The 11,411-nt window shown below is 43.1% G+C and overlaps 1 protein-coding gene across 1 annotated transcript; it reads left to right on the plus strand.

Moving 5' to 3' along the window:
- The first annotated feature begins 10,275 nt into the window (after positions 1 to 10,275).
- Positions 10,276 to 10,920, plus strand: LOC101844178 (ferritin light chain 1-like). The gene has a single exon (XM_040747943.1). The coding sequence runs from the start codon at positions 10,294 to 10,296 to the stop codon at positions 10,918 to 10,920; it is 627 nt and encodes a 208-aa protein (XP_040603877.1). The 5' UTR covers positions 10,276 to 10,293.
- Positions 10,921 to 11,411: the final 491 nt, after the last annotated feature.

Genomic DNA, 11,411 nt, shown 5'->3' on the forward strand with positions numbered 1-11,411 from the left:
CTTTTGATTACGTTGCATTTGTTTAATTATACATAGATGTGTTACATCTGTTTACTTTGCTTGCCTGAGGCACATGATAGGTCTAATGAAAATCTAAATGGCCAATAGCTAGGCAGAGAAAATATTGGTAGGACTGGCAGTCAGAGAGAATAAATAGGAGGAGAAATCTGGGCTCCAGAAGAACAAGAGAAGAGACAAGGAAACATAGAAAAAGAGGGGAGCATGCTTGGGGCAAGAAGCCAGGCAACCACCAGTCAGCCAGACATGAGAAGCAGTGAACGTCAGATACGCAGAGGAAAGAAAAATAAAAAGTCGGGAGGCAAAAGGTAGATAAGGAGAAACAGGTTAAGTTGAAAGAGTTAGCCAGAAATGAGTCTAAGTTAGGCTGAGCATTCATAACTAACAAGTCTCTATGTCATTATTTGGGAGTTGGTTAGTGGATTAAAAGAAAAAGCCTGATACAGGATAATTAGCAAAATGTGCATTTAGCAGGTTTAAATATAATATGATGGGTAGATGAGACTCTACTTGATTCATTGTGTTTCTTTGAGTTGTCAAGCATGGTCCCTACTGTAGGCAGTCTGAACACAGTCAATGAAATGGATGCATAGAATATGCGCATACCTAGAAAAAACAAAATAAATATTCCTTGGGTAATCAGGGTGTTTTTACCCATGTCAATGAGTAATAAGGAGTGAAAGGTGCAGTAGACTTTCTATTGTCTATAGTCTACCTTGTTTCTTCTCTCCCTTCCTTCCTGTTTTTCTTTCGTTTCTGTTCCAAGTAGAGTAGTGGACGAGGGAACCATGCTTCGATCACGAGTAGGTGAAAACATGAACCACAAGACTCAACAAACCCATGTGGAGTTTATGAAGGGAAAGGGAAGAAGGAAAGGGGGGAGGAGCAGAGAGAGAAAGAAGTAGAGAACGGGGAGAGGGGCAGGGAAGAGAGAGAGAGAGGAGAGAGAGAGAAGAGAGAGAATGTGAACATGTAGAGGTGCTCACTTAAGAGGGGAAACTTGCACAGGCCTACTGAGTCCTTATGCAGCTGTAACACATGACGTAGCCATGATGTGGCCACACAACACAGGACCCTTTTAGGTGCCTAAGTACCTGCCAGAATGCCTATATGTGTGTACCACCCATTGTCAGGGGGTGGGGGCAGCATAATGCCAAGGTTCCAACAATCTCACCTCGTCTTATTATTAAAAAGGTGAGGAGTTAGGCATGGCAGGTTAGGGAATAAGGCCTTTGAGTTCTCGAGACTGCTTCTGCTGACCTGGGGGCATTGACCATCTTTGGGGGACCTGAGAAATCTGGGATGCTGCCAATGTCCTGGGATAGCTGGGTGTTTCATAGTAGTCCTGGCTGTATGGAACTCTGGCACCTCTTTAGACCTGGCAAGATGTTAGCAGAGTGGAGGACAAAGATAAGTTTAGGAAAAAAAATTTTTCTTAGGTCCTGGTACTTGAGGGAAAGATTGTAAGATGAGGGAAGGGTTCCTGAGGGTGTCCCAAGATGAGGGAAGGGAGTCCCAGTACCAGGGAAAGATTGAATAATATTTATCTGGAATGAATCTGACCTGTTTGGGTGGGTCCAATCCAGCTCCCTGGAACTTACAAGAATCCTTTGAGTTTGTGAAAACATAAGTTTTAGACTTATTAGCAGTATACTCATGTCAGAAACGCTTTGGTTGAAAGCATTGACACTTTTAAAACTGACAGATATCTTTAGAACAGTGAAAAGCACCTTAATCTTAACCTTGTAGTTATCGTATAGTAGTATGGTATGCTGTTTAGTACCCTGTCAGAGTTGGATTAATAGCTTATCAGAGCTTTATTGATTAATGTTAAGACTATGAACAGTAGCATAACAAAAAAGAAATCTGATGACTTGCATTTGTACACCGTAAGTAAGTTTACTATACCTTAAAACATTTTAAGGTTCACACATCTTAAGCTTTTATGTTCTTACATAAATTTTATACCTTAAAATATTTTTTTAAACAAAGGATTGGTAAGAACTGCATCAGAGTTCTTGAGAAGGATAAAATTTTACCTGAATTAATGATTAGAGAGTAACAGAGACTTACTAGCTGGCTGCATGGGCAGTCACCCCCAAAGCTCTCCACAGTTGTTGAGGGCAGAGACTTTAAGGACATCTGCCTTCTGCTGATAGCATGAGACCTGTGGATTAGGAGCTATAGGAAGACTTGCCTACTGTTGACCCAAGCAATGTGGAGAAAGTCAATTCCACTGTCCTCTCGTCCATGGTCCGAAGAGTCCTTTGCAGCAGTTGAGGTGAAAGGCAGGGTTTCTCAGTGGCTAGTGCTATCACTTTTGTGTATAGAGTTTCTTCAGTATTCAGTCTTCTTGGAGGAAATGGGGTGGGGGCCAGCAGTTGGCCTGTCTCTCTGTTATAAAAAGCTTTTTAATGAAGCATTTTAATTGCCATATTCTGTAGATCTCTGAGCATTTGAGGGCTATCTGTTCAGTATATCTCAGCAGACAAAATTTGTCTTTAGTTACTTGCATTATAGATGTAGCTGGTTAGGTAAGGCTTTATTTCTGTAATTGATTAATCTGTACTTAGTATGGCTACAATGGCATTAGTGCAGGATCTGTCTGGAGAACTAGATCCAAGTTGAGAGGCCATGGAGGGATGTTTTACTCAGCCCTCCAGCCTGACTGTAACTGGTTTTAACTTAGTAGGTTAGATTGACACCTCTAAAGGACAAAGAAGTAGAGAAAAATCCCTTTTTGCAATAGAAGCTTAACCTTTATAAAGAGCTTACAGGAAGAACTGGGTGGCATAATATTTTGTTAATTTGAAATACACCTTTATAACCTTAATTTTTATCATCAATTGAAAGTATACATCAGGCGGAGCCCAGCGGCCATGACAGGCTGCACAACAGGTTAGCTGTGGCCGACCTGATGACTGACCCTGTGGCTGTTAGGCTGTGGTGGCCGCACAGCAGGGTCTCCCCCAGCTCCTGGCCTTGCCCGAGTGTGGGGTGGCTGAGGAGTGCACGGGGTCACTGGTGCGGTGACTTGCAAGGCAACAGATCCAGAAGACCAGGGGACCAGCTGTTCCAGTGGGACCAGGTAAAACAAGCCCTGCATCCGGGCCTGCGTTCCAGTGCCTGGGAATTGCCTGGGAACTGCACAGAGCTTCCAATCCCAGCAGGAGCCAAGCACACCAGACTCCAGGTCTTCTCTTCCACCAACGAGACCAGGAAACCAGAAGAACCAGCGAAGGGACCAGGAGACCAGGTGGGAGGCTAAGCACCCCAGATTCCTGGTCTTCTTCTCCACCCATGGGACCAGAACAAGGATGAGGAATAGAAGACCTACCAGATTATTGGACTTGCTAGCACCCACCAGAAGGGAACTCTGGTCCCCTAACCACCAGACCAGTAAGGGGCTCTTTCTGCACCCACTAGAATAAGAGATGGGAAAGAGACAATACAAAAACACACTCAGCAACAGAAAAACAAATATGACACCGCCAGATTCTAGAGACTCCACACCAGCAAGACTCCAATATTCCAATGCAAATGAAGCAGAAGAGAATGACCTTAAAACCACCTTCATGAAAATGATAGAGGCCCTAAAATAGGATATAGGAAATCCCTCAAAGAAATGGATGAAAAAACAAACCAAAAAAGGGCAGGAAATGGAAGAAAAAACAAACCACAAAATTCAAGAAATGGAAGAAAAAGCAAACCAAAAAATGAAAGAAATGGAAGAAATAACAAACCAAAAAATTCATAAATTGCAACAAATGGATGAAAAGATAAACCGAAAATTGCAAGAAACAATGCAAACAGTGCAAGGGTTGAAAACTGAAATAGAGACAATTAAAAAAACACAATATGAAGAAAGGCTGGAAATAGAAAAGCTGGGCAAACAGTCAGGTACTACCGATACAAGCATTACCAACAGAATACAAGAGATGAAAGAGAGAATCTCAGGTGTTGAAGATACACTAGGAGAAATGGATTCATCAACCAAAGAAAATCTTAAGTCCAACAAATCCTTAACACAAAACATTCAGGAAATATGGGGCACCATGAAAAGACCAAACCTAAGAATAATAGGTATAGAAGAAGGTGAAGAAAACCACCTCAAAGGGGCAGAAAACATATTCAACAAAATCATAGAAGAAAACTTTCCCAACCTTGAGAAAGACATGCCAATGAAGGTACAAGAAGCTTACAGAACACCAAATAGAGTGGATCATAAAAAAAGTCCCCTCGCCACATAATCAAGACCCCAAATATACAGAATAACGAAAGAATATTAAGAGCAGCTAAGGAAAAAGGCCAAGTAACATATAAAGGCAAACCTATCAGAATTACACCTGACTTCTCCATGGAAACTCTGAAAGCCAGAAGGTCCTGGATAGATATTCTACCAACACTAAGAGACCATGGATGCCAGCCCATACTACTATACCCGGCAAAGCTCTCAATCACTATAGATGAGGAAAACAAAATATTCCATGACAAAACTAGATTCAAGCAATACGTATCCACTAACCCAGCCCTATAAAAAGTTTTGGAAGGAAAACTCCAACCCGAGGAAGTTAACCACAACCAATAAAACATAGGCATTAGAGAATCCCACTCTACCAACAGCCAAAAGAACAAATGGGTGAAATTCCACACATAATTCCACAAACAACAACCATTCCAAATCAACAAAGAAGGATGAGCAATCAATGGTCATTAATATCCCTCAACATTAATGGCCTTAACTCACCCATAAAAAGACACAGGCTAGTAGAATGGATTTGAGGACAAAACCCATCCTTCTGCTGCATACAAGAAACACACCTCACCCTCAAAGACAGACATTACCTGAGAGTTAAAGGTTGGGAAAAAAATTCCAATCAAATGGACCCAAGAAACAAGCAGGGGTAGCAATCCTAATATCTAGCAAATTAGACTTTAAAATAAAATCAATCAAAAGAGATAAAGGAGGTCATTACATACTCATCACAGGCAAAATCCACCAAGATGAAGTGTCTATCCTGAACATCTATACCCCAAATACAAAGGCATCCACATTCGTAAAAGAAACATTACTAAAACTTAAAACACATATAAAGCCCCACACACTTATAGTGGGAGATTTCAACACACCACTCTCACCACTAGACAGGAATACCAGACAGAAACTCAACAAAGAAGCAACGGGTCTAATAGAAGTAATGGGATTAACAGACATCTATAGAACATTTCATCCACATAAAAAAGAATACACCTTCTTCTCACCACCACATGGAACCTTTTTAAAAATCAACCACATACTTGGCAACATATCAAACCTCAGCAGCTACAAAAAATTGGAATAACTCCATGCATCTTATCAGACCACCATGCATTAAAATTAGAATTCAACAACACAAATTGCAGAAAACCTACAAACTCATGGAAATTGAATAAGGCACAACTGCACCATTCCTGGGTCGAAGAAGAAACAAACAAAAAAAAGAAATTAAAGACTTCCTAGAATTCAATGAGAATGAAGACACAACATACCCAAACCTATGGGACACTTTGAAAGCAGTGCTACAGGGGAAGTTCATAGCACTAAGTGCCCACATGAAGAAACTGGAGAATAGTTATACCAGAGAATTAACAGCACAGCTGAAAGCTCTAGAACACAAAGAAGCAAACTCACCCAGGAGGAGTAGATGCCAGGAAATAATCAAATTGAGGGCTGAAATCAATAAAGTAGAAACTAGGAAAACAATACAAAGAATCAATGCAACAAAGAGTTGGTTCTTTGAGAAAGTCAACAAGATAGACAAACCTTTGTCCAAACTTACCAAACAGCAGAGCATGAACATGCAAATTAACAAAATCAGAAATGAAAAGGGGGACATAACAACGGACTCTGAGAAAATTCAGAGAATCATCAGGTCATACTTTGAAAACCTGTATTCCACAAAATTTGAAAATTTAAAGGAAATGGATGACTTCCTGGATAGCTATCATTTGCCAAAATTAAATCAAGAACAGATAAGCAATTTAAATAGACCTATAACCTCTATGGAAATAGAAGCAGTCATCAAAAGTCTCCCAACCAAAAAAAGCCCAGGTCCAGATGGCCTCAGTGCAGAATTCTACCAGAAATTCAAACAACAGCTTATACAAATTTTTCTTAAAGTATTCCACACAATAGAAGAAGGGTCTTTGCCAAACTCTTCCTACAAGGCTTCAATAACCTTGATCCCCAAGCCACACAAAGACACAACTAAGAAAGAGAACTTCAGACCAATATCCCTCATGAACATTGATGCAAAAATACTCAATAAAATACTGGCAAATTGGATCCAAGAACACATCAAAACAATCATTCACCAAGATCAAGTAGGTTTCATCCGAGTAGGTCTTGGGGGAACAGGAAGGTTGAGCGGGGGGGCAGGATAGGGGGAAGGAGGAATCATAGGTTAGAAGACAGATCAGGCACCAGTGTGACCTCTAGTGATCTAAAGGGATGACACCAATTGACAAGCTAAGCAATAGTGGAGAGACCACCTCGAATGCCCATTCCTGATAATGAACTTGATGTCTATAACCATCCGGGAGCCTTCATCCAGTGACTGATGGAAGCAGAGGCAAACACCCACAGTTAAACACTGAACTGAACCCAAGGAACCCAGTGACAGAGAGAGAGGAGTGATGAGCAAATTGGCAAAGAATGGGCTGGCAAAACCAGCAGAGACAGCTGATCTGAACAGGGGAGAGCACTTGGACCCCAGACCGACAGTTGGGAGGCCAGCATGGGACTGATCTGGACCCCCCCCAATGTGAGTGTCATTGAGGAGGCCTGGGAAACCTATGGGACCCTGAGCAGTGGATCAGTGTTTATCCCTGGAATACAAACAGACATCGTGGGTCCATAGCACAAAGAGGGATGCTCTCTCAGCCTGGACTCTTAGGGGAGTGCCTGGACCCTACCCTGAGTGAAATGACAGACTCTAGATATCCCCTATGTGAAAGGAATTGGCAATAGGGTGGGAGGCTGAGAGATGGGGGATGTGGGAGGAGGGGAGGGAGAGGGAACTGGGATTGACATGTAAAACAAGCTATTTAAAATTAAAATAATAATAAAAAAGTAGGTTTCATCCCAGGGATGCAGGGATGGTTCAACATACGAAAATCCATCGATGTAATCCACCATATAAACAAGCTGAAAAACAAAAATCACATGATCATCTCATTAGATGCTGTAAAAGTCTTTGACAAAATCCAACACCCCTTCATGATAAAGGTCTTGGAGAGATCTGGGATAACAGGAACACACCTAAACATAATAAAAGCTATATACAGCAAACCAACAGCCAATATCAAACTAAATGGACAGAAACTCAATGCAATTCCTCTAAAATCAGGAACAAGACAAGACTGTCCACTCTTTCCATACCTTTTCAACATTGTACTTGAAGTTCTAGCCAGAGCCATAAGACAACAAAAGGGGATCAAGGGAATACAAATTGGAAAGGAAGAAGTCAAACTTTCACTATTTGCAGATGATGTAATAGTTTACATGAATGACCCAAAGAACTCTACCAGGGAACTCTTATAGCTGATTAACACCTCCAGCAAAGTGGCAGGCTACAAGATCAACTCAAGAAAATCAGTAGCCCTACTATATGCAGATGATAAAAGGGCTGAGAAAGAAATCAGAGAAACATCACCCTTTACAATTGCCACAAACAACATTAAATACCTTGGGGTAACGCTAACCAAACAAGTAAAAGACCTGTATCTCAAGAACTTTGAATCTTAGCCGGGCGGTGGTGGCACACGCCTTTAATCCCAGCACTCGGGAGGCAGAGGCAGGCGGATCTCTGTGAGTTCGAGGCCCGGCTGGACCGATAGCCTCCAAAACAATACAGAGAAACCCTGTCTCGAAAAACCAAAAAAAAAAAAAAAAAGAACTTTGAATCTTTAAAGAAAAATTAAAGAAGCCCTCAGAAAATGGAAAGATCTCCCATGCTCTTGGATAGGTAGGATCAATGTAGTAAAAATGGCAATCCTGCCAAAAGCAATCTACAGATTCAATGCAGTCCCCATTAAAATCCCAGCACAATTCTTCACAGACCTTGAAAGAACAACAATCAATTTTGTATGGAAAAACAAAAGACACAGGATGGCCAAAACAACCCTGTTCAACAAGGCAACATCCGGAGGCATCACCATCCCTGACTTCAAGCTCTATTATAGAGCTATAGTCCTGAAAACAGCTTGGTATTGGCACAAAAATAGACAGGTAGACCAATGGAATCGAATTGAAAGCCCTGATATTAACCCACACATGTATGAACATCTGATCTTTGACAAAGAAGCTAAAAATATACAATGGAAAAAAGAAAGCATCTTCAGCAAATGGTGCTGGCATAACTGGAGGCTGGCATGTAGAAGAATGCGGATCAATCCATGTTTATCACCATGCACAAAACTTAAGTCCAAATGGATCAAAGACCTCAACATAAATCCAGCCACACTGAACCTCTTAGAAGAGAAAGTGCGTGGTACCCTTAAACGAATTGGTACAGGAGACAGCTTCCTGAACATAACACCACTAGCACAGGCAGTGAGACCAACAATTAATAAATGGGATCTCCTGAAACTGAGAAGCTTCTGTAAGGCAAAGGACACAGTCAGCAAGACAAAAAGGCAGCCCACAGAATGGGAAAAAATATTCACTAACACCACATCTGACAGAGGGCTGATCTCCAAAATTTACAAAGAACTCAAGATGCAAGTCTCCAAAACACCAAAGGATCCAATTAAAAAGTGGGCTGCAGAACTAAATAGAAAATTTTCAATAGAAGAGTCTAAAATGGCTGAGAGGCACTTGAGAAAGTGATCAACATCCTTAGCCATCCGGGAAATGCAAATCAAAACAACTCTGAGATACCATCTCACTCTTGTCAGAATGGCTAAAATCAAAAACACCAACAACAATTTATGCTGTAGAGGATGTGGTAAAAGGGGAACATTCCTCCATTGCTGGTGGGAGTGCCAACTTGTTCAGCCACTTTGGAAATCAGTATGGAGATTCCTCAGAAAAATGGGAATAAACCTACCACAAGACCCAGCAACTCCACTCTTAGGCATATATCCAACATACAACATTCATTCATACAACAAGGATGTCTGTTCCACTATGTTCATAGCAGCATTATTTGTAATAGCCAGAACTTGGAAGCAACCTAGATGCCCCTCAACTGAAGAGTAGATAGAGAAAATGTGGTACATTTACACAATAGAGTACTATTCAGCAGAAAAAAACAATGGAATCCTGAGATTTGCAGGCAAATGGATGGCACTAGAAGAAACCATCCTGAGCGAGGTAACCCAGTCACAAAAAGAGAAACATGGCATGTACTCTCTCATATGTGGATTTTCGACATAGATCTGGGGAGTGCCAGCCTACAATCCCATGGCCAGAGAGTCTGGGAAACAGAACCTTCATTCAGTGGCTGATGGAAGAAGAGGCAGACTCCCACAGCTAAGCACTGAGCTGAACTCAAGAAAGCCAGTGACAGAGAGGGAGGACTGATGACCAAAGGGATTAAGACGAGGCTGGTTTAACCCCCAGAAACAGCTGACCTGACAAGGGTTAGCTCTTGAATCCCAGGCTGATGCCTCGGAATCCAGCATTGGATTGATCAAGACCCCCTGAATGTGGGTGTCAGTGAGGAGGCCTAGGTAATCTATTGAGCCTTGGGCAATAGATCAGTATTTATCCCAGGTATACAAATGGACTTTGGGCTCCCATCCAATAATGTGGGATGCACTCTCACCCTGAACTCTTGGGGGGAGGTTCTAGGCCCTGCCCTGGATGAAATGACAGACTATGGACACCTCCATGGAGGGCCTGGGGAAATGAAGGGATATTGGGGGGGTTGGTGGGAGGGCACGGGAGGAGGGGAGGGAAACTGAGAGGGACCTGGAATTGACATGTAAAGCAACCTTGTGTCTAATTTAAATTTAAAACATTAAAAAAAGAAAGTATACATCAATTTAAAATAAAATTGTTATCGTCCATTAAAGATACATGACAGGAGCAGCGTCGGTGGTCCCGTGGATCTGTGTCTTGCTTCAACAGTGTTTGGACGGAACAGACCCGGGGACTCCCTTAGCTTCCAGCCGCTTCCCAGCCTCTCCAGCCGCTGCAGCCTTTGGGACCATCTCCTCCCGCCCTTGGCGTCTAGGACCAGTCAGCACAGTCACTTTGCTGTGCTGCTAGCTCCCCACAGCGCATCAGCCATGGCCTCCCAGATCCGTCAGAATTACTCCACCGAAGTGGAAGCCGCCATGAACTGCCTGGTCAACCTGCACCTGCGGGCTTCCTACACCTACCTCTCTCTGGGCTACTATTTTGATCGGGATGACGTGGCTCTGGACGGTGTAGGCTACTTCTTCCGCGAATTGGCCGAGGAGAAACGCGAGGATGCAGAGTGTCTCCTCAAATTTCAGAACGACCACGGGGGCTGCGCACTCTTCCAGGATGTGCAGAAACCATCTCAAGATGAGTGGGGTAAGACCCAGGAAGCCATGGAAGCTGCCTTGGCCCTGGAGAAGAACCTGAACCAGGCTTTCTTGGATCTTCATTCCCTGGGTTCTGGTCGCACAGATCCTCATCTCTGTGACTTCCTGGAAAGCCACTTCCTGGATAAGGAGGTGAAGCTCCTCAAGAAGATGGGCAACCACCTGACCAACATCCTTAGGGTGGCGGCGGCCCAGCCAGCGCAGACTGGTGCGCCCCAGCCGGCTCTGGGCGAGGGCTCCCTCTGCTCTGCACCAGCCAGCCTCAGGACCTTCACCCGAACCTCTCAAGCCACTAGGCAGCTTTGTAACCGCCCTGGAGCCCCTCCCAGGTCTTGGACCAAGTGAAAATAAGGCTTTTTAAAACAGAAAAAAAAGATACATGACAATTTAGAAATATTTGAGACAGCACAGTTGAATTTCAGTCTCATATAGAGTTAGCTTACATTCACATACATAAAGTTAAATTTAAATCACATGTACGGATATACATAGATGCATCAAACCGGACTGGGTGAAAGGAAGAAGGAAGAACCAGAGTATGATCTCTGATTCTCATGTCACAGCAAACAAACAGGACATTTAAGGAGGCAGAGTTGACGTAAAAACTCCCAGTGACAAGAAAGCAGATCTGCTGCAGATGGAACAGGCAAGGTTTTATGCCTGGCAGCAAGGTTTGTTGGCAGAAGTTGGCAAGCTTGTCCCTCTGCATTGGCCAAGGGAAGGGGGTGGGTGGGCCTACAGCTAGGCCACATGGCCAAGATGCCAGCTGCCACAAACACGATACCACCCTGGGATAGGATGCAGCAGGCAGGAGAGTTTTAGCATGCTGGGAAGAG

The sequence above is a fragment of the Mesocricetus auratus genome, unplaced genomic scaffold (assembly GCF_017639785.1).
Source record: "Mesocricetus auratus isolate SY011 unplaced genomic scaffold, BCM_Maur_2.0 Super-Scaffold_100007, whole genome shotgun sequence".
NCBI lineage: Eukaryota > Metazoa > Chordata > Mammalia > Rodentia > Cricetidae > Mesocricetus > Mesocricetus auratus.